The sequence below is a fragment of the Desmodus rotundus genome, chromosome 1, assembly GCF_022682495.2.
Source record: "Desmodus rotundus isolate HL8 chromosome 1, HLdesRot8A.1, whole genome shotgun sequence".
Lineage (NCBI taxonomy): Eukaryota > Metazoa > Chordata > Mammalia > Chiroptera > Phyllostomidae > Desmodus > Desmodus rotundus.
Window position 1 is genome coordinate 32,208,398 of NC_071387.1, and position 25,560 is coordinate 32,233,957.

The 25,560-nt window shown below is 51.7% G+C and overlaps 3 protein-coding genes across 6 annotated transcripts; all 3 read left to right on the forward strand.

The window, feature by feature from the left end:
- Positions 1-1,468: 1,468 nt before the first annotated feature.
- On the forward strand, positions 1,469-7,866 carry SIGMAR1 (sigma non-opioid intracellular receptor 1). Of its 2 annotated transcripts, none has more exons than XM_045195257.2 (4): positions 1,469-1,768; positions 1,889-2,089; positions 2,220-2,312; positions 7,601-7,866. In XM_045195257.2, exons 1-4 carry the CDS (start codon positions 1,618-1,620, stop codon positions 7,666-7,668), a joined length of 513 nt encoding a protein of 170 aa, XP_045051192.1. In that variant the 5' UTR covers positions 1,469-1,617; the 3' UTR covers positions 7,669-7,866. The 2 variants fall into 2 exon arrangements, with proteins under 2 accessions (XP_045051192.1, XP_024415997.1); XM_024560229.4 differs by lacking the exon at positions 7,601-7,866 and adding an exon at positions 3,040-3,424 and having other exon boundaries at positions 1,471-1,768.
- Positions 7,867-11,425: 3,559 nt separating this feature from the next.
- ARID3C (AT-rich interaction domain 3C) lies at positions 11,426-17,696 on the forward strand. Of its 2 annotated transcripts, XM_024559930.2 has the most exons (7): positions 11,426-11,737; positions 13,537-13,609; positions 15,345-15,528; positions 15,708-15,991; positions 16,554-16,736; positions 16,971-17,060; positions 17,523-17,696. In XM_024559930.2, exons 1-7 carry the CDS (start codon positions 11,426-11,428, stop codon positions 17,621-17,623), a joined length of 1,227 nt encoding a protein of 408 aa, XP_024415698.1. In that variant the 3' UTR covers positions 17,624-17,696. The 2 variants fall into 2 exon arrangements, with proteins under 2 accessions (XP_024415698.1, XP_045051224.1); XM_045195289.1 differs by lacking the exon at positions 16,554-16,736.
- A 912-nt stretch (positions 17,697-18,608) lies between these two features.
- DCTN3 (dynactin subunit 3) lies at positions 18,609-24,595 on the forward strand. Of its 2 annotated transcripts, none has more exons than XM_045195188.2 (7): positions 18,609-18,736; positions 19,960-20,044; positions 20,726-20,812; positions 22,333-22,416; positions 23,374-23,432; positions 24,028-24,117; positions 24,295-24,595. In XM_045195188.2, exons 1-7 carry the CDS (start codon positions 18,641-18,643, stop codon positions 24,361-24,363), a joined length of 570 nt encoding a protein of 189 aa, XP_045051123.1. In that variant the 5' UTR covers positions 18,609-18,640; the 3' UTR covers positions 24,364-24,595. The 2 variants fall into 2 exon arrangements, with proteins under 2 accessions (XP_045051123.1, XP_024415807.1); XM_024560039.3 differs by having other exon boundaries at positions 24,028-24,087; positions 24,274-24,595.
- Positions 24,596-25,560: the final 965 nt, after the last annotated feature.

The following is a 25,560-nucleotide window of genomic DNA, read 5'->3' on the forward strand; positions in this document are numbered from 1 at the left end:
GGGCAGAGGCCAGATTTGGGGGCTCTTTCCTGCTATTCGGGGTTCTTAGAGAATGGTCAGCTCAGGAGTGTCACAGGAGCCAGAGACAAAAAAAAGTTCCCTCAGTTCTGAATTCTCCTCTAGATAATCCTTTCTTTATGTTTCCCTGCATGGCCAAGTTTTTCAAAAAATAGTCCAACTTCCCAGCCTCCACACTCACCTGCACAGTACACAGGAACATGTCTTTTGCCCTGTATTAGGTTAAACAATCTCAGTTGCTGTAACAACTCCCAAACTCAGTGGTTTAGCACCACAGTCCACTATGGGAGAGGGGGGGAGCTCTATCCCATGCAGCATTCAGAATTCTCCACTAACTACTTATGACAATAGATCAGGGAAGAGGAAGTAAAAAATGTCACAGAAGGTCTTAGGACCCAGACCTGGAAGTGGTGTACATCATTTCTGCCTATACTTTGTTAGCCAGAACACAATCACATGGCCTTATCAATTACAGACTAGACTGTGGAATGTAATCTGGCTGCATGCCCCTACTGAGGAAGCTACTGACCAGTTCCCATCATTTTATTCAATTATATTTGACTGTGTTGACTCTCTATTTCATTACTCTCATGTGTGAAGCCATGCTCTTCCAATTCTCTTCTACTTTGTTTTATTTATGTAACTACCATGTATGACACTACATGCCAGGTGCTAATTGCTTTATAAACCATTAACTCATTTAATCTTCAACACAGTGAAGGTATGTACTATGAGGCAGGTACTTTTTTATTCATCCCATTTTTATGGATGGGAAAACTGAGTCACAAAGAGTTTAAGTAACTGGCCCAAGATCACACAAACAGTAGGTGGCAGGAGCCAGACTTTGAATCCAGTCAATCCAGCTCCACTGCAGTATGCTGCTTCTTTTCTCTGTTTCTCTTCCGTTATCACTCCCCTGCCATAACCCTCATTTGGTTTACAGGGGCTCAGTATCATATTTTGTGCTTCAGAAGGAAGAACGAACTGTAGGCCTACGCTGTCTCTCTACTCCGTGCCTTTGCTCTTCGAGTAGGTCTCAAGGGTTGGAATGCCCTTCCCATCTCTCTAAAAGACACTGCTCAGACGTCACCGCCTCCAGAAAGCCTTCCCCAATACTCCCACTTTGAAGAACCCCGCTTCCATCTTCTGCGCTAACAAAGGCGGGGCCTTAAGCATCACAAGTACGGGAAAGCTCTGCTTCCGGGCTCGCCTGTTTCACTAGTCAGCGAGCCCAGGGGAGCGTTCTTTCTGGGTCTCACCGCCACCATCCCCTAGCCCCAAGTGGGATGGCCCTCGGAGAGACCCTACCTGGGGGTCCTATAAGAGCAGCTGGGAGGGCTTGGCCTCACCCCCATTTACCTAGTGCGCGCTGCGCTGCCCTACTCCCTTCGAGATCTCTGCTCCTAGGAAGGAAATGGTACAACCCGAGGGGCGGTGCCTGGATGCCCTGACACTTCCAATTGGCCTGGGAGAGCCGTACCACGGCGGTGGCGGGGGAACGGGACCTGAACGGCGCCCCGCAGGCTAGGAGGCAGTGAGAAACGTAGCCTCCGGCCCCATCTCCTTTCTGTGCTGCGTCGTGCTAGGCTGCCCGCGGGGATGCAGTGGGCCGTGGGTCGGCGGTGGGTGTGGGCCGCGCTGCTTCTGGCTGCCGCAGCTATACTAGCTCAGATTGTCTGGCTCTGGCTGGGCACGCAGAGCTTCGTCTTCCAGCACGAAGAGATCGCGCAGCTGGCGCGGCAGTACGCGGGTGAGCGAACGAACGAACGGATGGAGGGCTGGGAAGACCCGGGCCGAGCTGGGGGATTCTGGGGCGTCGTTCCCTAGACCTGGACCGGTGCTGGCGCTAATACTCCTCTGCCCCTGCCAGGGCTGGACCACGAGCTTGCCTTCTCTCGGCTCATCGTGGAGCTGCGGCGGCTGCACCCAGGCCACGTGCTGCCCGACGAGGAACTGCAGTGGGTGTTCGTGAACGCGGGCGGCTGGATGGGCGCCATGTGCCTTCTGCATGCCTCACTGTCCGAGTACGTGCTGCTCTTCGGCACCGCCCTCGGCTCTGGCGGCCACTCTGGTCAGTGCTGGCGACGGGCCGGACTGGGAGGCTGGGGCTGTACACGGGCTCATGCCGTCCTTTCTGTTCGGCCAGGCCATGTGATGACGCCGATACCCTGATATTCGGTGTCCATCTGATTGTCCCGCAGGACGCTATTGGGCCGAGATCTCCGACACCATAATCTCTGGCACCTTCCACCAGTGGAGAGAGGGCACTACCAAAAGTGAGGTCTTCTACCCAGGTGGGTAGGGAGGTTCTGTCAGAGAAGTGAGTTCCTTCGTTTTGGGATGCCCATAGTTGGGGGAGAGAGCCATGGCATGCGAAAGGGGTGTGTGAGGGGCCCTCCCCCTGGTTCCCCTATTCCCGAGGTAAGCTACAGGTGGTTCTTTACTAATCCATATTCCAGCAATTTTGGGGGAGACAGTTGGGTAATCAGAAATGCTCTCATTCCTAAAGGCAAGGCAAACCATTGTCTTCCTTTTTTATGTAGTGAAATATTTTACATAAAAAGTAGAGCTTTGGACTTCAAACTAAGTTTGAGGTTGAGTGTCACAAGCAGGCAAGCATTGTAATTGAATGGAAATCTCTCAGAAAGCCTCAGAAGTCTTATCACTACCCTTTGTATCTAAGGGGCCCAGCCCAAGTTTAGCCAAATTTCTGCTTGACTGAGGCTTGCGAATGTAAATTTCCATGACTTCTGTACAATAGCCTATGGTCAGGTGAGATGCTCCTCCTTGGCTTTCCCCCAACAGAGGATATGAGCCAGGTGATGCCACGGAGGAAAATTTAGGAGTCGCCATCTTGGCCTCTTACCCCTCCAGATTGGCAACCTGGCCAGTGAGGTCGGGCTTTTTCCTTTGCTTAGGCTCTCTCTTTATTCCCTACCACTAGACATCCCATAGCCAGGGAGGTAGCAGCAATGGAAGGGCAGGGCTAGGCTCCTCATGCGGGTGCTTCCTGTCCCCTAGGGGAGACAGTGGTGCATGGGCCTGGTGAGGCAACAGCTGTGGAGTGGGGGCCAAACACATGGATGGTGGAGTACGGCCGGGGTGTCATCCCATCTACCCTGGCCTTCGCACTGGCTGACACAGTCTTCAGCACCCAGGACTTCCTCACCCTCTTCTACACTCTTCGCGCCTATGCTAGGGCCCTCCGGCTTGAGCTCACTACCTACCTCTTCGGCCAGGACCCCTGACCCTCCAGGCCTGGAGGAAGACCTGTGGGTGGACAGGAGCGGGCAGGCCCCGCATACATCCATTTGCTGGAGCCCATGTGAAAAGATGGACATACACATGCAGATACTGAGTTCCTGCTATACAGGCAGGGACATACATGCTCATACCACCAAACACAGAGACATACGGGGACACAGGACACACATTCAGATACTGGATCCCATGTGTGTGGCGACATCTTGCATTCACACCCGTCCAGAGAGGGAGCCCCATGTGTATCAAGAGGTCCAGTCATGTTCAAACATATAACATAAGCTTGACTCATTAACTCAGGCCTCTCCAGAGCTTCCCTACCCCCAGTCAGGGCTCTGGAGTTAGGGATGGGAGCGTAGGGAGTTAGGGGTGGGACACTCTGCCTGGGTCTGATCCCCCACCCAGCAGCAGTTGCGGAAGGGGTGAGGAAGAAGAGTTGCCTTTGGAGGCCCCCTTCACCTGCAGCTATGATGCGTTTTCTCTGTCCTCACCATACGCCTTACCCCTGTTCTGTTCGCTGCTATGCAAGTGCCCTCATGGCCTATTCCCCACCCTCTCAGCGAGCAAGTCGACCGGGGAACCAGAAGAATGTGGAGAATGCTGAGTTCAGGGTCCCTCCTATCCTGAAAGCCCCCCATTTCTCTCTCGGGGGTATGGAGGGGAGGCTGGCCTCAGCCCAGGATCCACCTCTGAGGAGGGGCCCTGCAGAGGTGGGCTTAGATCCAAGGGGCCATTCCTAGCCTAGAGAGAAGGCCGTTTTTGCGCACACCCATTATAGCTTTCAGACATTGCCTGCATTTTCTGTCCATCTGTCTCTCTGTTAATAAAGACCTGTTGAACAGTTCCATTTCTTTGTGTATCTGAGCAGTAGGAAAACGTGCTAACTCCTGGGAGGCCCCAGGAAGGCCTCTCCTTGCTGTGTGATTTTTATGACAGTGGCTATATACTTTAGTGTGCCCAAGAATCACCTAGGAGGTTCATTGACCATACAGATTACTATACCTAGTCCCCAGATTTCAGTTCTGGGTTGAGCTCTTGAGATCAGTGTGTTTAATAAGGTCTTCACAAGTTTTGAATGTGTCAGTTTAAGAAATTCAGGGCTGGGTGAGGTGTACATCTCTATCTTGCCCCTGCTACTGCAGGTCTGGAAATAGTCCTGGGAGTCCTACCATGAATGGCCACAAGATGGCAGTGCGCACCCACTTTTGAACTGAAAGAGGACTAGTTAAGTCTCCATCTGCATTTTTCTGGGTTTCAGGGTATCTTGTTCGCCCCGACCCAGACAGGAGTTTTTCTCCAGTTTGCCTTCCCCAGGACCCCTGTCTTCTTTGGAGGCTCCCGGGGGTGGGGAGCTGGCACATATCTGGTGCTGAGGTAGATGGGGCTGGAACTAGTATGAGGCACTCCAGGTGCCTAAGGTGCTCTCCAGAGACCCTGCACTTGCCCTCTTCAGTTTTGTGTTCTGGTCACATCACTAGTCTCATCCTCCTCCTCCTAGCCCTTCTCTGACATTGAGGAAGGCCCAGACCACTCTAAGGATTTTTGGTTTATTAAAAATAAACGTTGTTATTAAAATTATATATTCTAAAAAGTTGACATTCTAATGAACAAAAATACAAGAGACAACAGGTATAACCATTTGTAAGCAACATCAGAGGTTTGAATTTGTGGCTCTGAATGAATGTGAGGCCCAGGCAAGATGGTGGTCCTGACACACCACCACCACCATGTTGGCCATTACAGGTCCTGCTGGGGCTTCCCCTCCATGGATCATGGGTTGCAAAATCAAGCCTCCAAGGACTTCTCCCACCCTGTAACCCAGCTCTGCCTCTAGGCTCACCACACATCTATCAGGGATGCCCCAGCTTCCCTATCATCCCTCCCTTCCACATAGGACTCAGCTCCCAGGGTCCTCCTCATCTCTGTTGCTAAGCCCAGGATTATTTCTTCTCAACTTTCATTTGATACAGTCACTCTAAAAAAAAAAAAGTATTGATTTTTAGAGAGAGGGAGAGAGAGACATCAATGTGTGATTGCCTTTTGTGCACCCTTCAGTAGGGACCCAGCCCACAATCCAGGCATGTGCTCTGAGTGGGGATTGAACTGGTGATCCTTTGGTTTGCAGGCCAGCACTCAATCCACTGAGCCACACCAGTCCGGGCTGATACGGTCACTCTTAAAACACTTGGTTTCCAGTGCACTACTCCTTTGCCTCCTTTGCTAGATCTTACCTGTTAAACCTCTGCTGACTTGCCAGGACCTAACCTTCAAACTTGTATCTACACCCCTCCCAGGTGATCTCAATCATTTCAAGACTTTAAAAACCATCTAGTATATATGTCTTCCCCTGTGCCCATTTTATTGAGGTATAATTGACTTATAACATCTTAGTTTAAGATGTACAACAGTGATACATGTGTATAATGAAATGATAACCACAATAAGTTTAGTTGACATCTAGCACCTCACATAGTTAAAAAAAAAGTTTATGGGAACTTTCAAGATCTACACTTAGCAACTTTCAAATAGGTAATGTAGTAGTGTTAGCTATAGTTACATTATATCCCCAGGAATTATTTTTCTTATAACTGGAAGTCTGTACTTTTTGGCCACATTTACCCCTATCACCCACCTCAGGCCTCTGGCATCTACCAATCTATTCTAAGAGTTTGGATTTTTTATGGATTTTTGGATTTTTTGGATTTTTTCCACATACAAGTGAGAACATAGAGTATTTGCCTTTCTGACTTATTTTTTTAAAGATTTTTAATTTATTTTTATTTTTAGAGAGAGGGGAAGGGAGGGAGAAAGAGATGGAGACTAACATCAGTGTGTGGTTTTCTCTCATGTGCCCCCTACTGGGGGCTTGGCCCTCAACCCAGGCACGTGCCCTGACTGAGGAATGGAACCGGCAATGCTTTGGTTCGCAGGCCAGCGCTCAATCCACTGAGCCACACTAGCCAGGGTGTCTTTCTGACTTATTTCACTTAGCATAATGCCTTCAAAGATGAATCAATATGGAATATTATTCAGCCATAAAAAAGAAAAAGCCTGCCATTTGCAACAATATGAATGGATGTTAAGGATCATCTATATGTTTGACTCCTGATTGCTTGTCGCAACCAAATATGAAGCTCTAGATATCAGCTTCATATATTTAACTGCCGACATCTCCACCTGGTTGTCTAGTTGGCATCTCAAACTTGAAATGTCCAACATAAACTGATTTCTCCCAGTACTGCGTCTCTTGCAGTCTTTACTGTCTCCGTTAAGGATACCTCCACTTACCCACGTGCCCAGACCAGGAGCTGTGGAGTCGCCTTGCATAGCTCTTACTCTCTCACATCCCATATTCAAAGCATCAACAGATCCTGTCAGTTCTATCTTTGAAACATATCCAGACTCTAATCACTTTTTGTCACTTCCACCGCTACCACACTGGTCCAAGCCATCATCATCTCCTGCCTGGATAACTGCGATGGCCTCTTAGTTGGGTCTCTGCTTGGGCATTTCTATCAGCTTCCCATATCATTCCGTCTTTTCACTGCCTCCAGGAACCCACTCCAGGACCCATGTTAGCTCTGACCATTACCCGACCATTCACCTCAGCAACCCTGTTCCAGCCCAGTGGCTGCCCTGCTCTTCTGACTTGTCAAGCAAACTTCCACCTTAGGGTATTTGTATCTGCTGTTCTGCCTGTAATTTTCTCTAGGTATCTCCATGGCTCTCTCCCCACTCCCACGCCCCCTTCAATTCCTGCTCAGAGTCCTCCCCTTAATGTTTGTCTATTAGCAGCCTTTCTGCGATGGTTTTAAAATACCTCCATAAAATTTTTGATATTTTAAGAGATGAAGCCTAATTCCTTTACTCTTGAATATGAGCTGGAGAAAAATAAAAAAAATATATATATATATACATACACACATGTACATATATACATATACATATATATATATATATATATATATATATATATATATATATATACACACACACATATATATATATATTCATTCCTCACCCAAGGGCATGCCAATTGACTTTAGAGAGACAGAAACATCAATGTGAAAAACATTGACTGGTCGCCTTCTGTACGCACCCCAACTGGGGACAGAACCCAAAACCTAGGTATGTGCCCTGACTGGGGATTGAACCTGCAAACTTTTGGTGTAAGAGACGACACTCCAACCATCTGAGCCACCTAGCCAGGGCTTAATGATATATTTTTAACAAATAACATATGGCAGAAGTGACACTGTGACTTCCAAGCCTAAGCTGTAAAAAGCATTGCTGCCTCTTTAGTCTCTGGTCACTTTCCCAGGCAAACCAGCTGCTGTGTTGGGAGGACAGTCAGGCATGAGGTCCTCTCTTGTAGCAAGGTCCACCTGAGGAGAAGAGCCTCGTGCCAACAGCCATGTGAGCGAGCCATCCTGGCAACGGGTCCTCCCACCCCAGTCAAGATGCCTGCAGCCTTAGCCAAAGTTTTCACTACAACCTCGTGAGAGACAGTGAGCCAGAACCATCCTGCTCAGCCACTCAGATTCCTGATTAACAGTATTGTGAGAAAATAAATGTTTTAAGCTGCTACTTTTTCATGTAATTTGTTACACAATAATAGATCACTAATAACACCCTTCCCTCTCTATTCTCCCAACCCAGATTTATGTCTCTTCGTTTCATTTATTGCCACCTGACAACATTCCCCACTGAAATTATACCCTCATAACAGGGACTTTATTTACTCCTGTGTCCAGCAGTGCCTAGCATAAAGTAGATGCTAGTGAATATGGGGGTCTAGGTCTGTCTCTCTCTCTTTGTCTCTGTGAGGTATAGGATCAGATGGGGGTTATGTGTGGGTGTGAGAGACAGCCTTTTCTCGTCGCAGACGAAAAGAGATAAACCAGGTCCCAGTTAGGCTTATTCCTTCCCCTCAGCCCTTTCCAGTTTCACCACTCGTGGCTCAGACCCCAAAGGAGGGTTTACTATGTTTTGATGGGTTCTTTTTCCTTTGGAAGTAGCTGCCCAGTCCCTTGCCCCTTTCCTCCCCCTCATCCTCCTGCAAAGCAATCTCCAAACTCTCTGAACTGGAATTCCCCAAGCCAGTTCCCACCTTTCCAAGAGAAGCTTACCATTGATCTCTCTGGATACCTGCTCTTCAAACAGCCAGGGGAAGCTGTGTGGGGAAAGAGAAGCAAGCTGGGTACAGGAGTTCTATAAATCTCTACCCCCTGTCCTCTAGTCCCCCAGGAGACCCCCAGGGCATGTTTATCTGCCTCTGCACATTTAATGAGTCTCCCCTCTGTGGTCCCAGCCTTAGAGAGGGATGGAGAGAGGAAGGGGCTTGACTGCCCCAGAACTTACCACACAAAACTATGCTATGCGATAGGGGGCATTGGTACTGAAGGTGGTTGGATCAACAAGGCTTTCTAGTGGGAAAGGAGTCTGACACTTAGGTCTGAAATGTGAGTGGGAGGGCACTGGAGTGAGCCAGAGGTGTGAGCAGGACTGAGCCTCAGTGTGGCCAAGGACGGGCCAAAGAGAACAAAGACTTAGTGCCCCCGTGGGAGCTGAGCTGGGCTGGGGACAACGGTGGAGGCTAGGGACAAGGAGAGCAGGTGGGGGGTGTCATCCTGGTAAGAAGAGCTGGTGGCCCAGGCCAGGACAAGCTGGGTCTGAGAGGAGGAGACTGATTGGGGTGGGGGTGGGGTGAGGGAAAGGAAGCAAAAGTCACGCCTGAATTTTTACCTCCTGGGGAAATGTACCTGGGAGGGATCTTGCCTCACTGGGTGTAAGGTCAGGGGATGATTTCCGGTGCTGGTTTGGGTTTGACACAGCCGTTCCACACCCATGCCAGGTGTTACCCCTACAGACACGTGTTCTCACCTTCAGGTGGCCCTCCTGCTTTGGCAAGTTGATTCCACCGCATTCAGGAAGAAACTGGGGGATGTTTGAGGGTGCCAGAGAGGAGCGGGGTCCGGGATGCTCAGAACTGTGACCTGCCTTCAGGACCCCCAAATAAGGAACAGCATCTGCAGTATAACTGGGGTTGGGTAGTCCTGCATCAGTTGCCTGAAGGGGTCGAGATGCAGACTGGGGAGTCATGCACACGTGTGTGGAGGGCGTGTGTGAAGATGGGCAAAATGCTGATCACAGTTGAAATGCGTGATGAGTACCAGAGATTCGTCTTTTTGTACATATGTTTGAAGATGTCCGTAATAGAAGGTCAAAAGAGCTTTTTAAAAAAAAAACTGTGCAGGCCCTGGCTGGTGTGGCTCAGTGAACTGAGCGCTAACCTGTGGATCAAAGGCCACTGGTTGGATTCCCAGTCTAGGGCACATGCCTGGGTTGAGGGCCAGGTCCCCAGTAGGGGGCGCGTGAGATGAAACCATGCATTGACGTTTTTCTCCCTCTCTGCCTTCCTTCTCTCTAAAAATAAATAAATAAAATCTTTATTTTAAAAAAAGCAACTGTGCAGTTGTGTGTCTCCGTGTAGCACGTGTACTCTGCTGCAGGTGTGGAATCAGTGCAGAGGGACCTCTGTGTGTACACAGGTGTGAGCCCACCACCATGTGCACCTAGTGTGCAAACTGCAGCGTGCGTGCACTTGGGGACAACACCTGGGTGGGGCATGGGGAAAAGTTGCAGTCTGTTCACACTCACCCCAGCATCTTGCAGAGTGATTCACTTCATGATCACAGGCCATTGGCGCTGTAGTGTCCGTGAAACTCATATGTGAAACAGGGCAGCTGGGTGCCTGAACTTGGGACAGGGTATGTGGGTGTGTTAACACAGCTGTTTGTGTGTGAATGCAGGCACTCACTGACTGTGGGTTTGGGGGGCACGACTTGGGTTGGGCGGGGCCCTGATCCTGAGTCCAGTGGCGGTAGGTTGACCCCTCACTCTCCTTTGCACGATTCCCCGCAGCTCTCCAGCGCCCCCTTCCCCCGAATCTGGCTGTGTGGAGGGTGGGAGACACCTGTTGGGGGGCTGGGAGCGACAGAGCCCACCCGGACCTTTCTCGCTGTGTCCCCGCCCGCCCTGCCCTGCTGGGGTCCCGCCCCCGCGGCCGCTGCTAGCAAAGCGGCGTGAGCGCACCGCGGCCAGAGGAGCGCACGGCGGCAGGAGCGCACAGCGGGGAATCCCGCGCAGGGAACCAAGCGGAGGCTGGGGCTGCCCGAGAGGCGGGCATTGCTTAGGGAGAGCCGTGGAGACGCCGGGGGCAACGGGCCGCGCCAGGCTGGTGAGTGAGGCCGCAGGGTGCCAGGAGCCAGAGAGTGGGCGTCGAGACCCCGCCGCCCCTGCCCACCTGGTTCGGTGCCCATCCTGAGCTCTGCTCCTGCCGCCCTCTATTCCTGAGGGTCCTTGGTTCTAGTTCTCTGCGTCTCTCCGACTGTTTTCCTTGTGCCTCTGTCTCTCCCCCTCTATCTACTGTCTCACCCTATCTCTTTCTAATCCCTCTCTTCTGTCTCTGTCTCCAGGCGCGTCGGTCTTTCTCCTCTCTCAGTCCCGGTCTCACTAATTGTCTCTGTGTCTGTGTCTCTCTCTTTGGACTGCCTGCCACTCAGGTCTTTGATATTTATCTCTTGCTCAACCCTCTCTCTTACCTTCCCTGTCCCTCTACCCAGTATCTATCAATCTCGCCTCTCCCCATCTCCGTCTCTCCATTCTTGTCTCTGCCTGATGTCTCTGCCTCTCCATCTTGGTCCCTCTCAGTCTGTCTCTCCCCACCTCTGTCTCTCCTTGTCTCTCTGTCCCGTCAACATTTCTATCTCCACATTTCCTTGTCATCCCCACCTCCACCACCGTTGGATCGCGCTCTCTCACTCTCCCCCTTCTGTTTCTTGGTCCTTGTCATCCTGTTTGATCTGCTCCGTCTCTACCTGTCCCCCGTCAATGCCCATTTCGGTCTCTTTGGCTCTCTCTCTCTTTTCTACCTCTCTGTTAATCTCTGGAAAAGCTATCTTTCTTTCTCCTTATGCCCCTCCTGCACTTCCCTGAATCCATGACCACCTCCCCTTGCGTTGGGGGTTGTGGGAGCAGTAGGGCCCAACACCCATAATGCCTTCCCCCACAGACGGCCCTTTCCTCCGGGCCCCGCCTGGTGCCAGCCACCCCACCAGCGGGCGGACTGCGCCTGGAAGCTGTAATGGAAGCCCTGCAGAGGCAGCAGGCAGCCCGACTGGCCCAGGGGGTGGGGCCATTGGCCCCTCCACGCCCATCGCCACCGCGGCATCCCTTGCCTGGCCTCCGGATTCTGCAGGCCCCAGAGAGGGCCTTGGGGGAGGTTGGGGCTGAGGAAGAGGAGGATACTGAAGAGGATGAGGAGGGGGAGGAAGCCGGGGCCGAGGAAGAGGCAGCTGAGGAGAGTCGTCCAGGAACCCAGGGCCCCAGCTCACCTTCCAGACAGCCCCCTGGACCTCATCCCCATGAGTGGACCTACGAGGAACAGTTCAAGCAGGTAGGACCCCCTCAATGTCAGGCCCTCTGGTCTTCCTCATCTCTGGGCAAAAACAGAGCCTGGTGATGAGTAGCCTGCCCTCTACAAAATGGAAAGACAGAGACGCAGAGACCTAGAGAGAGAATGAAGGATGGATAGATAGTCACGAGACACACAAAGAAGGACATAGGCAAACATTAAGAGGTGCTGAAGACACCCAGAAACATGGAGGCTGACTGATTGGAGGCTCTCGGTGAGGCTGGAAGGGAAAGTGGGAAGGGTGAGGGAGCCTTTAAGAATTCTGAGGGAGGGGGATCTGACGACTAAGGGTTACAATGCACCATCCTACCCTACCTTCTCACACATCAAGTCACAAGGTCATATTTCAGCGATCAGTGGGGGTGTCTCGGGCTGCCTTCTTCTGTCTTTGGAAGCGAAATGGAGGTTGCCACCCCTTTGGCAAGCTGATATCCCCCTCATTTCTTCCTGTCACATTCCCCTCATCCACATCCTCTCCCTGGCCTGAGTTCTGTGGGTGACAGTTCCCAGCCTGTGACGGCCACTACAGCCGCAGTGTGACTAAGGAGCCCCTGTGCAGCTGGAAATGACTGGATCTTACTCCTAGGGCCATGTTTGAGTTCCTCCTCCCTGTGGAACCCATGTGGATGTTATTCTAAAGCACTACTCCAAGCTATCACTATGCAAGTATTCCGCAGGGCTGTGACTCTAGGGGTGGTACCTGCAGGGCAATCGTCTTGGGTGGTTTCCAGAACTGCTCATCTTCAGTTAGTACTCTGTGGCATTAGTGTAAAAAGGAGTGTTACTCAGGGCTGTGATATTCTGGAGAAATGGCTATAGCAACTCTTTCTCCTAGGTATAAGTCTGGGAATTATTACTTGGAGACTGTGTGTGTTCTTTGTGGGCATCCATCCAAGACTTAGGGCTCAGTTCTTGTGGGAGCATGGTTCTGAAGGTGAATCTCTGAGGTGTGTTATGGGGTTTTTTGTTTTTACTGAGAGTTCTTATTGGGAGATGGAGTGTTAACCTGTAGGTGTTACTCAGGGTCTCTTACTCTTGGGTAAATGACTATTACTCTAGGGATTGTTCCTCCTGGCTGGTATTCAGATGATACTGGAGGTGGGGCTCCAGGTGACTGGGAATGTGTGGGATTACCCCCTGGGCCTTTCAAGTCCTGACCCCACAGGTCCTGGGTGGTACAGGGCCATTGCCCCTGTGGCAGCTTCTATAGTGGGCAGGTCACTGTCCCTGGAAGATCAGACCAGAAGGTGGGCTGAGGGGCCCCAGGTTTCAATCCAGAAGCTTCTGAGCATATATCCTGTCTGAGGGATGGGTTAGAGTCATCATCCCCAGCACTGACATGCAGAGATGTGAACAGGCATCATCCCCAAGCCCTTTGCAGGAATGAACAAGAGTGAAAGAGTGCTTCAGATGAACCTGTCAGTCTCCCCGGTGTGGAACACAGCTCCAGCCTGACTTCCTTCCTGCACTCTGTGCATGCCCAGGGTGGGGGAGTGGGGGGGGGGCAGTGAGCTTAGTCTCCATAGCGTCTTCTCTTGCCCCACACCTGAGATGGGTGGTTTGACCTACACAGCACACCACTAGCCAGTAGAGGGTCTCTGTGTGTATTAGAAAACAGTGCCCCTACCTGCACCCAGGGAGAGAGAGCCTAATGTCTGGGAGTCCACATTTCAGACCCAAGTTACCCCTTCAGCTGGGGACCCTTATTCAGGGTACAACCTGAGTTGGGGTCCCAGGGGGTGGGTGAGTGGAGTTGGAAAATGACCTCAGTCCTTCCCCAGCTGTACGAGCTTGATGCAGACCCCAAGAGGAAGGAATTTCTGGATGACCTGTTTAGCTTCATGCAGAAGAGGGGTGAGTGGGGTGATGAAGGGAAGGGCCCCCCACTTACCAGGTTGGGTCTTCTCTGCAGAGGCCTGAGCTTGGCAGCACCTATCCTTTGGGCCCTCAATAACAGCTTTAACCTCTGACCCTGCCCTTCTCCCCCACCCAGCAATTAATTAGTGGCCAGCCCACTGGCAGGTTAATGAGTGTGGGATCAATTGGGGGGGTGGGAAGGGGAACTGGTGGAAGGCTGGCTTGGTGGAGTGGGGTGGGGGAGCTTCCCAAGACTAGAGGACTGGGAATGCCTTTGGTCCTCTTTCACTGACCCTTCCTCCAGCCTTGTCACTCCTCAGTTTCCCCATGCACCAGGCAGGGGACACCCAATGTGCTCTACAACAAGAAGGACTGGGATTAGACTGAAGGAAGGACTTCTCAAGGGGTAGGCTGGGGACCATGTGAGTGGGGACTACGGAGGAAGAGAAAATCCTTTCCAGAAATCTCGGAGCTAGAAGAGAATGCAAGAAGGGTCCAGCAGGGGATCAGGATGGGTGGCAGTCCATCACTTAGGCTTCTCCCCAGATTCATGTGTCCAAAGACTGACTCATTATCTCTCTCTACAAAGCTAATTAACTCACTCAGAGCGTGGCCTGATAAGCTGCTAATTAACTGGCTGCCTTGCACCCCCCCCCCCCCCCCCCCCGCCCCAGCCCCCTGCAGTGCAGAAGCTGGCCAAAGTCCCTCAGGCCCTCACCCCAGGCCCAGCACCCCTTACAGGGCCATTCCTAAGTAGGGATTCTAGTGGGGCCCCAGATCCCTTTGCTCCTTAGGGAGACCTAGTCATTCGGGTCCCACTGTACCTTCCCTGCCCTTTCCTTGAGGTCTCCCCTCCACTGGAGACCTCCACTGGCCAGGGAGGTCTGAGCAGGTCCCAGCACTTCCCCCACCAGGCCCAGAGCTCTGCCTCCCCTGAGTCTGCCTCCCTCAGCTCCCTCTGCAGGGGGAGGGGGTCTCACGGGGCCGATAATTTTCCCCCATTAATCAGGCCGCAGCTAATTGTTCGGGTCCAAAGGCTGCAGCGGAAGGGGACGGGATCGGTAAGGAATTAACTGGGGCCCATCGCTCAGCGCAGACAGGCCCCTTTGTCAGGATTGGCCGGCGGGGGCGGTGCGGGCTGCGGAGTTGGCGAGCGGAGGCAGGGGCTGCTTCTTCTCCCATCCACCATCCTTGGGCTTCATGCAGCCACCGGGATCGCTGCTTAGGAGCTGGGCTCGTCAGCACTGTCAGGAAGTCCTTCCTACGGTCTACCCCAGGGGTGGGCAAACTGAAGCTTGTAAACCAAACCTAGCCGCCTGCGAGTTAAGAATGGTTATTATGGTTTTTAATAATGTAAAAAACTAAAAGACAAATAACATTCCAGACGTGTGAAATTCGAATTTCAGGGTCTATAAATAAAGTTTTATTGGAACACAGCTGCACAGCTGCTTTCAGGCTACAGTGGCAGAGTGTCGTTCTAAAGGGACCTTTGGACCGTAAAGCCTAAAACATTTAACTTCTGGCCCTTTGCAGAAGTTTGCCTACTTCCTTGGGCGCTGTGAGCACTGCCTGGCAAACCACCACCTCCCCACCCCTCCCTCTTCCCCTCCTCTCGCCAGGTCTCGCCCTATATCCCAGTCTCGTCCAGGCAGCTGACTTCTTCAGTCGTCGAGGATGCCCGCAGACTGGGTGTTAGTCTTCTAGTCCTGACTTTCTGCCCAACCCCCACCAGGGACACCAGTGAACCGCGTGCCCATTATGGCGAAGCAGGTGCTGGACCTGTACGCACTGTTTCGCCTGGTGACAGCCAAAGGCGGCCTGGTGGAAGTCATCAACCGCAAGGTGTGGCGGGAGGTCACGCGCGGCCTCAGCCTGCCCACCACCATCACGTCGGCTGCCTTCACTCTACGCACTCAGTGAGGCCAGGCACACGGGCACTAAGCGGTGGGAGCGGGGAGGAGCGGGAAGATTGGGAGGGGGCAAGGCGCGGGTGGCGGGGGCACGGGGCGAGGCGGGCCCCTAGGCAGGCATTTTGGTGTGGGCCTTGATCGGCGGGGCCCAGCTTCCCTTGTGCACAGATCCTGTCCGCCCCTAGGTACATGAAGTACCTGTACCCGTACGAGTGCGAGACACGGGCGCTCAGCTCCCCTGGGGAGCTCCAGGCCGCTATTGACAGCAACCGGCGCGAGGGCCGTCGTCAGACTTACACCGCCGCCCCGCTTTTCGGCTTGGGACGCCCGCCTCCTCGGGGCACCCTCGGCCCCGCCTCGAGTCCTGGCTCTGTCCTGCTAGCGCCCACGCCGGGTCCCCGCCCAGCCCAGGGCTCCGCCTCGGGTCTGCCGGCGCACGCCTGCGCACAGCTGAGCCCCATTAAGAAAGGTGTGAAGGGGGAGGGCCTGAGGTTTGGGGGTCGCTGAAACCTAGGGGTACGCTGAGACACAGGGAACATTAAAATATGGGGACTCTGAAATGCGGGAGGCATTGAGGAATGGGGCAGTAGGGACTGGTGAAGCGCTGAGATTTAATGCACCCTAAAGTTTAGGGCTCCTGAGGTTTGGGGTCAATGAAGCCTTGGAACCTCTGGAGTAAGGGTTACTGTGGCACGGGGCTGAAGGTCCTTTATCCAAAAGCCATTCCATTCCACACCTGTCCATCCAGGGTTCCTATTTTCATGTGGTTTGTGCCTCCTGTGATCTGGTTTATCTAACAACTGAGAACAAGGAAATCCTCTAAATTGATTTAGACCAACCTAAACATATATATTTGTCTTTTGGGTTCTCCAGTTCAGAGGCTATAGGCTGAGACTTTGGATGGGAGTGGAGATTGAACTTGGTGCTTGAGCTTGGGTGACCGATCTCCTTTGGTCCCAGGCCTGGAGGGAGAACCAAATGCAAAGATTGAGTTGGTTGGGCCAGGGGAACTGAATGACCTGTTCTTCCAGAGGAGAGTGGAATTCCAACCCCTCGACTGGCACTGCCTGTGGGCCTGGCCTTGGGACCTGCGCGGGAGAAATTGGCACCAGAGGAGCCTCCAGAGAAGAGGGCTGTGCTGATGGGGCCCATGGACCCACCTCGACCTGGTGCACACCACAGTTTCCTTCCCCATGGCAAGGTTCCCCTAAGGGGTGAGGAGAGGCTTGTTGCTGATAGGTCTTTGGGCCTGTGTATGGTGGGAGGACAGATCCATCACCTAATAAGCATTGGAGGTGGGGCAGATACATCCCTCAATAGACAACTGTGATTACCCGTGTGGGGCTGAAGTAGAATGGGGTGGGGGATGTCTACAGAGATGGAGGGGGAGCTTGTAAGTCTGAAGTCCGATTCCCAAAAGTGTGACTCTCCTGCCCCCTCCTGGACAGAAGAGCGGCTGGATGGGCCTCTCAATCTGGCAGGCAGTGGTATCAGCAGTATCAACATGGCGCTAGAGATCAACGGGGTGGTCTACACTGGTATGGGTACCACAGACTGTCCACACTGGCATGAATGAGGTCAGGGGTATTTACATTGGCATGGGGACTTTAGGCTTTTTCTACTAGCATGAGATTCAGAGATATCCAAACTTGCATGGGTAATATGAGGTTCAGGGGATGGCTCCACTGGCATGGGTTGGAGGGGCTGTCTACACGGCATGGGGTCCGAGGCATGACCTCTCTAGCATGGGTAGCATGGGATGTCTACCTTGTCAACAGCCTGTGTATCAGTGTAAATATTTATTGTTTACCTGTTTGGGGGTATCTCTATTGGCATAGGAGTCTCTAACTGACCAAAGGGTTTGGTCCTCATTGGTTGGTGGCAGAGGTAAATGTGTGGTGTTCTAGCAATCAGGTCACTAATTTTGTTTCCTTCTGTTTCCCTGCCCTATCCTCTCCTGCTTGTATTCACCCTTTATCATCTCCTCACCTCTTTGTCAGGCATCCTCTTTGCCCGCCGTCAGCCTGTGCCAGCTTCCCAGGGCCCAGCTAACCCTGCACCCCCAGCCCCTACAGGACCCCCTTCCAACACCTCACCCTGAGAGCACTCACTTGGAACTAAGAGCCCCAGCCCATTGCTGGGGGGAGGGGTGGGAGACACTCCCTCCACCTTGATTCTTCTAGGGGGCCCACCCTAGGACCCAACCCTGGGAGGTGACCACTACACCCCTCATGTGGACTTGAAGCCAAAGAGTTTTCTTTTGATGTTACATCTACCTCATTGTAAAGGGAGGGCACTTCCTCTCTGACCAACTCCAGCATCTACCAAGGAGCCCTGCCTCCAGTGCCCTCTGTGTCAATGTCATCTCTAGGACCCCACCTCTTGGAGTCAGACCTGCTGCTTCTCTCTTCAGGAGCCAGATGAAGTGTTGGGTTGGGGTCTTGTGAAGGAGGTGTCCCTCAGGTCACGTCTGGATAATAAAGCTGCAGTTCCTCCCTCTCCAGTGCCTCTTTTACTTGTTTGGATCTGGGGGTTGGAAAGGAATGGTGTGGTATACTCAGGCTGCGTTAAGCCAGGAGTTCTCATAGGGAAGACAGAATAGCAAAGGTCCACGAGAGTAGAAGAGTTTGGTCTCAGGAAGCAGACTGCCCGAGTTCAAATTCTGATTCTGCCACTATAGTACTGAGATGCCCTGGGCAAGACACTTAATCGCTTGAACCTTATTAAACTAAAAGATTATGGTATTTCACAGGGCCTCCTATTGATCTATGGGAACGGACCAATCTTGGATTAATGGGTGTATTTATATGCGCAGCTTCGGGGAATGAGGTGGGGAAATCTCTTTGGTACCCTAAAATTAGAAGAAGAAATGCAAAGGTTGTCTTTGACAAACAGGAATTGGGATAGGGTAGGGCCTGACAGGTAACCGTTGCCTAGGTAACCAGACAGCTTTGGACTCCTTTCGCCGGCCCAGACCTTCGCTTCCGGCACTGAAGGCTTCAGTCGTGGCGTTACTTCCTGTATTGAGGGACGCCCGTGCACTCGTATTGGCCAGACTTCTCTATTTGGACGGACGTCCCGCCCCTGGCTATTCCCCAACTGAGGCGGGGCGGTAGCTATGGCGGCTGTGACCGATGTGCAGCGGCTACAGGCCCGGGTGGAAGAGCTGGAACGCTGGGTGTACGGACCGGGCGGGTCGCGCGGCTCGCGGAAGGTGAGCGATCTAGAGTCCATTGGTCTCTTTCTGGGGCAGAGCAAGGGCGGTCTCCCGGCGTGAGCCTCGGGGTGGATGACTTTTCAGTCCCATCATCCGCAGTTCGGCCTTTGAAATAACAATGGTCCGAGACCTTCGGAGCACATTGGGCCCTCGGGGTCCATACCCTTGTAGGTAACTGCGGGTTATTAAGCCCGCTTGTAATGGGCTCAGTGTGAACTGTGGTAAGACTCCGCCCCTACCCTTTCGGGCCAGTTGGGGAGACTTAACGCTCTTGGAGAAGCTGACTAATGAGAGTTCCAATAAAAGCTGAAGTCCACAATGGAAGGCTGTCATGGAGCCCTATGTAATTAATTGCTAAATGAATTGCGCAGAAGGAGGTCCGTGGGACTTAGAGGAGGCAGAGCAGAGGTGCTTAAGGAAGTCCCTGGGGAATGAGAGGTAAGGTCTGAGAGGCCCAAAATTAGGATGCTGGGTGTTCCAATACGGACCAGCACTCCTTCACACCAGTTCCTGAATTTTGACAACTCTGATGATCAGTTGCCGTTTTTACTATGGGAAGATCTTTCACTGAAGGCGGAGTGTCAGGAATACCTTGGAATTAAGTGCATCGGAGGTAATGATGTCTGTTTGTACACGTACACATTTGTGGAATTAGTTGTCACTAGCAGTTTGTGCCCCATTTGAGACTGACTTCTTAAAGCGTTCTCTCCTTTTGGCATATATGATGCTAACCCTCAGGTTTTCCTCTTACCTCTCTGGCTGCTGCTTCTCAGTCTTATTTCCTCGCCATATATTTGACCCTTGAATTTTGGCATTTCTCACCCTCTATCCTAAAACCTGGGTGAGATCATTCACTTCCATTGCTTCTCCATCTATTCAGCCCTTTAATGTTGGAATTCCTCATCCTCTCTCCTTAAAGCCTAGGTAGGTTCAGTCAGAGAGGTAGGAACCAGGGAATATATAGTATATGGTAGAGCCCCATAAACTGTAAAATAGTTCATCACCTTCCCCAGACTTGAGAACATGGACATGATTATCTCCCTCTTCCCACTGAGGATTCACAGAAGGTGGGGTTACATCTCCTTTAATACAGGAAAAAGTGACCAACCTAGATTTCTGGGGCAAAAGGGTTTGGGAATCTGAGGGAATGAGGATTCTTTACCTCTTAAATCCTTGAACCACATGGTGAATCTTGGAAATAACTTTTACTCCCCTTACAGGTGGCTGATGGCCTGTTCAAGGTACAGTTAGCTTTGGGGAACATCGCCAGCAAGAGAGAGAGGGTAAAGATTCTCTACAAAAAGAGTAAGTGTCTGTATGGGGTGCCTGCCTATTTTCTTTTCAATGCCTATGCTTCCTGAGACCTTCACCCACCAGGTCATTGCCCTTTGGGGATATAGAGTGTGAAGATATTTCCCTGCTGAAATGGTGAATTGGGGTGTGTGTTCTATTCAGTGGTTAGGCTCCAAGCCCATGACAGTGACCTAAGTTATGGGATAAGAGCTCTGTCTGAAAGATCCCTTTGGTGAAGGAGGGAGAAGGGGTGTGGTATTTCCACAGGTGAGGTTCAGAGGCAGGAATTTAATTGGGCACTGAGAGTTCTGGCCTTGGCTCACCCATGCCTTTTTGACTGTATCAGAGCTGCTCAGCAACCTGCTCAGTAACTAGAAATCACATAAAGCTCTGGATTGTCCTGGTGGCACTGAGGGGCACGGGGCCTTCCACCTTTGGTGAACATAGGTCATACTGAGGGCCCCAGGGTGGTGGAGGCAATTATGTTTCCAGCTCTGAAGTTTGAGGCCAGCCAGCAGGTGAACAGAGGGGAGAAACAGGGAAGTGGAGAAAGGGGTCCTGGTAAAGGCCTGCTAGTAGACACTGTGGGTGTCAGCTCCTCACTCAAGGCGCTCCCCAAGGTAGACCGTTCCCCCAATATCCTTCATAAAACAGATCCCTGTTATTCCATTTTCCATCTTCCTACTTTTCTAGTTGAAGACTTGATCAAATACCTGGATCCTGAGTACATTGACCGCATTGCCATACCTGATGCCTCTAAGCTTCAGTTCATCTTAGCAGGTGTGCACATACATCTGGGGATATGGATTGTGGGGGAATTGGGGCACAGAGATGGATAATCCTTCCTGCCAATCCTAATGGATAAAGCCCTGGAAACTGCTGTCTGGAATTCTGGCTTTCGTCTGGGCTGAGGCCAGAGGTCATCCTGTGGTTCTCTAGTAGGTATTGGGTGTGGTATACTTCTGAACCAGCTGTAGTCATGGTGCTAACCACAGTAAAATGTTCCAATGTTCTATCAATGGCCTGCCGCTAGGATTTTCCTTTAGAACCTTCCTCACTTTTGCTCACTAGACAAAGGAGCTTCTAGGAAAGGGTGGGAGCAGAGAGTATTGCATTTAGGAGAGGAGAATATTGGCATGAGTTTCAACATCTTTTTTCCATGTGAGAAAGCTCTGGGATTTCAGAGGCCAAGGCGATGTCTGCTCATTAGTCAACTACTCCATAAGGTAGGGTTTGCCAAGCACCTGTGTTTGTTCATATGTTGAAAACATGTTTAATGATCATTTACTGTAACCCGACTGTCCTAGGTGTGAGGTATACTGTGGTGAACCAGAACGTCCCTGAGCCATTGCTGTGGCTCAAGCATCAAGTTCAGACCTTCTCCAGGACTGACTCGAGTCCAGCCTCTCCATCCCTCCCTGTAGCTACTGCCTTAGTGTCCATCCCCTCGCACATGAACTGTTGCAGTCTCCTAGGTCCTCTTCTTGACCCTAGTCTTACCCATCTTACATGTGGTCCAGTATCATCTCTCCAAAACACACTTCCAACACTCCACTTTGTCTGCTTTGGAAACTCAGTGCATGTGTGTCTCTTGCTAGGATAAAGTTCTAAATCCTTAGCCTGCCATTCAAAGCCTTCTACAGTCTGCTGGATCTACCCTCCCACACAGCTCTGTTTCCTGTGCTCTCCCTGCTCCAGTTCTGCAAATTGAATTATTTTTCCTCTACTAATTAACAAGCATTCTTGCCTCCAAACATCTGACATAACAGTCCTCCCTTCTTTAGTTCTCTTCCCTTTCTTTGCAACCATTGAAATCCCCTGTGCAGGGCCACATTCTCCTTATTGGACTCTTCTGTTACTATCCCAGTTCTCCAGAACCACTGAGCAGAACCTGCCTGGCAGTCTGCCTCGTCTCCTCTTTCAGACCTTCCCTTTCCAGGAGCCCTTGGTTGTGGGGACCTAAGTCTGAATTTATTTGTCTCCTGTGGCCTAGGAGGGTCTCAATGAATTTGTTGCTAAGGAGGCTAGAGGAAAAGGCCTTGGAGTTAAAATTTGGAGGAAGGTGGGATTTGGAGAAACTTAGGGGCTCCTTCTGCTCAACATGGGTCAGACCAGAGGCATTCAGAAGAGGTAGGGGCAGAATGGGGGAATGTGCCCTTAGAGAAGGGGCCAGTGGGCAGAATAGCTGCCCCAAGCTCCAGGATGCAGCCATCTCCCCTGCCAGGTTCTCAGCCTCTTGCTTTGGAGTAGCAGTGCCCAGGCTCCCCTCACCGCAACCATCCTGTCTGTTTATACCTCAGAGGAGCAGTTTATCCTCTCCCAGATTGCACTCCTGGAGCAGGTGGAGGCTTTGGTGCCCTTGCTGGACAGCGCTCATATCAAAGGTACCTCTCCACTACTCTGCCTGAGAGGTGGGTGGATGGGCAAGACTTCCCTGTACCTCAGGTTCCCTGGGCTCATGCTAGTTCTGCTCCTCGTCTGCCTCTACCCTGGGGGTGCCTGCCCCCTGCACTGGGACTAAAATTGCCAGGGCAGAGAGCTCAGTTTCAGAACCCCAGATAATCTGTGCCTAAGCACAGTAGTATAATCCCAGCAGCCCCACCTCTGGAGATTCCTTCTGCCTTTTACCCCACCTCTCAGCATGTCCTCAGGGTGCTGCAGAGCCCAGCTCTTACTGTAAGAATCTTTGCCAGGTATGTGAATATGTGTGAATTCTACCTGCCACACTGCTAAGAGCAGTCTCTATGGTTGGGTTTTGACAAGCAGACAGTGACTTTAATTGAATTCAGATATCCATCTTGTCTGTCTCTGGAGGTATTTTTCCCAGCTCCCCCTCCCTACTCCTAATCAGCTACCTGCTAAGCATCTGACAGCCTTAAGCTTTGGGCCTAGCATGGTGACCAGGGCTTTAGGTGTTGGATTGCAGGTGGCCAGCTTAGGGACCTGGCATTTATCCTCAGCCTACCTGCAGGCTCCCTGTTCTCTAGGACAGACAGACCTGGTCCCACTGGGCCAAGTGCAATGGGACAGATCCCGTGATAGGCAAAGCTCTTTTTACTTTTCCTATTTACAGTACTGGAGTAGGGGTATGGGTCAACTATGGGGACCCCAAGGTTTTGTCTTCTAGGAGCCTATATCTTCCCCTCCTTTTTGGGTCCTAGGGTAAGACTGGGGTGAGCAGAGAGCCCCACCACCACCTCTAGCTGCAGTGGTCGATGAAGCCTGGCGTTTGTTTAGTTTTTCCACTCAATACTCTAATCCTGCCAAAGACCTAATAGACTATTGAGCAGTCCCGGGGGAAGGCACAAGCATCATTGGGCAGTGTGCGTTGTGTTTTACAGCCGTTCCTGAGCATGCCGCCTGCCTGCAGCGCTTGGCCCAGATCCACATCCAGCAGCAGGTATGGGAGGGGAGAGGACTGGAAGGGAAAGTGGAGGTGGTGAGGCTCCTAGTCCCCACCTCTGCTGCTTGGGGAAATAGCCTCAGGCTCACAGGGGAAACTGTGGGGTTTATCCTTTATCTTCCATCTGCCTTAGAGAGGGAAGGGACCTACCTAGGGCCACATCCAGATCTTCTGCCTCCCAGAATAGGGCTACTCTGAGACACTAAAAGGTTGATGTTGGGAGGTATCCGAGAATTCCTGGGGATAGTGTATCCTTGACTGTGGGTGAAGAAGCTGTTTTGAATTTTTTTGTTTTAACTATTCCCAGGGTCTACAGTAAATTCAAAAAGGGTTCAGAAATAAGGGACAGGGGAGGAGACATATATTAGCAGTAGTGTTTCCTTAAATGTGTGGTCCACTACCCCTTCCATCAGCGTTAAGACTGCTGTTAGTGTACCCATCTTGGAGCCTCAAAGTACCCCCTTAGAAATTTGTTCCTTTTGGCTCTGGGGTTAACATCACCTTCACTAGGCTCTGTGGGGGTGAGGGCCCTGGTCAGGCAGGAAGGTTAGTGGCAAGTGGGGGCTTTGTCCGACTCCTTGCTCTTACACAGGACCAGTGTGTGGAGATCACTGAGGAGTCCAAGGCCCTCCTGGAGGAATACAACAAAACTGTATCCTTTCTGCTCAGCCAGACCCTTGAGGTGCGCTGTCCAAAACCCTGTGTTTTTGTTTCATCTTTAGCTCTGCTTCATCCCATCCCAACCAGCCTATTCCCCTGCTCCCCTGCCCTTTTGGCAGATGCAAAATATCTGCACGACCTTACTCAGACTCCTGTTTTCACCTTGACCTGCAACTAGACATTGCTTCTCTCCAAGCAGTTCGTGCAGTGGGATGAGCTACTTTGCCAGCTAGAAGCCGCCAAGCAAGTGAAGCCAGCAGAGGAGTGATGGCTGCTCCTCATCCCAGGGTGAGCCATAGCAGCCAGGCTCTGGGGCCCTGTGTGAGCCTGCCCTTGTAGCAAGGCAGAGGCAGCTCTGTATTTATTGGATTCACAGCCTACCTGTCTGCACTCAGGTGGGCCCCTGAGGTCATAGGTCTGGCTACGTGAGATTTCCTCTTTGCACTCCCTCCCCTCATCAGTGTCCTACTCCAGTGCAATAAACTGTAGAGATCACTGAAGGAGTGTGCCTGCTTCTTGGTCTAGGATGGGGAGGGAGGTGAGGATGGAGGTGGTGGAGGGCAGAGCTGTCAATCTTCCTAGTGATTGAATCAGGAGCTACACTTATCCTGGTCTGGCTGTCCAGGAGGGGTGGGGCTCTCAGGACAAATGTTCTCATTTGGTTGATGTGAGTGGAACATTCACATATGTTTCCCTCTTCATGTCAGATTGCATGTCGGGTGGGGAGGACACAGGATCCACCTGATCCCTGCCCTGTACAGGTTAGCTGTCAGAGAATCAAGGAAATGGGTAGTCCCACCAGGTGGGCAAAGGTCCTTTGGGACACAGAAGAAACGAATGGAGGAGGCAGCCCTAGAGGGTAATATACAGGGTTTTGAGAGCCCAAGGAGCAGCATTTGCAAAGGCAGATAGGATCCTGAGAAAGAGGAAGCCTGATGAGAAAGCAGACTTCAGATTGCCACCTCACTCTACCAAGTGTTTGCTGCCCCCTTGTGGTCTCAGGGAGTGCCGGGTCTCCAGATCCCTTTACAACTTCCTGCCCCGATCACTCAACCCGCAAGATCTCACAGGCATCTAAAATTCAGTGAATTAAGTCTGAAATTGGGTGTCATCCTAGACTCCTTTCCTCTGTCTAAAGAGTCACCATCTCCTCACCGCACCTACCTACTAATATCTCCCAATTTAATCTACGTTTCTCCATTCCCACTGCCATTTCTCTGGTTCATTCTTTCAACAAATCATTCACCAAATATTTGAGTGCCTATTATATGCTGGGCAACTGATGGGCCTCCGTGGCTACACCTGTGGGAACTAGCGGCCATGAGTCACCAGCGATTGTGGCCCGATTTCCACACCCCACCCCCTCCACTGCAGCCAGAGTGAGCCGTGCATATGAACTATTTTGACTGACCCCCTTGGCCCACCAGTGCCTACTGAATGAGGTCAAGTTCAGAACTCAGTGACC

Bases quoted from the DNA above. Each gene is read 5' to 3' on its own strand.
- SIGMAR1 (XM_024560229.4), top strand. From the start codon at position 1,618: ATGCAGTGGGCCGTGGGTCGGCGGTGGGTGTGGGCCGCGCTGCTTCTG. The intron at 2,090-2,219 runs GTCAGTGCTGGC...ATTGTCCCGCAG, and splicing joins CGGCTCTGGCGGCCACTCTG to GACGCTATTGGGCCGAGATC. The intron at 2,313-3,039 runs GTGGGTAGGGAG...CCTGTCCCCTAG, and splicing joins AAGTGAGGTCTTCTACCCAG to GGGAGACAGTGGTGCATGGG.
- ARID3C (XM_024559930.2), top strand. From the start codon at position 11,426: ATGGAAGCCCTGCAGAGGCAGCAGGCAGCCCGACTGGCCCAGGGGGTG. The intron at 11,738-13,536 runs GTAGGACCCCCT...GTCCTTCCCCAG, and splicing joins ACGAGGAACAGTTCAAGCAG to CTGTACGAGCTTGATGCAGA. The intron at 13,610-15,344 runs GTGAGTGGGGTG...AACCCCCACCAG, and splicing joins TAGCTTCATGCAGAAGAGGG to GGACACCAGTGAACCGCGTG.
- DCTN3 (XM_045195188.2), top strand. From the start codon at position 18,641: ATGGCGGCTGTGACCGATGTGCAGCGGCTACAGGCCCGGGTGGAAGAG. The intron at 20,045-20,725 runs GTAAGTGTCTGT...CTACTTTTCTAG, and splicing joins AAAGATTCTCTACAAAAAGA to TTGAAGACTTGATCAAATAC. The intron at 23,433-24,027 runs GTATGGGAGGGG...GCTCTTACACAG, and splicing joins AGATCCACATCCAGCAGCAG to GACCAGTGTGTGGAGATCAC.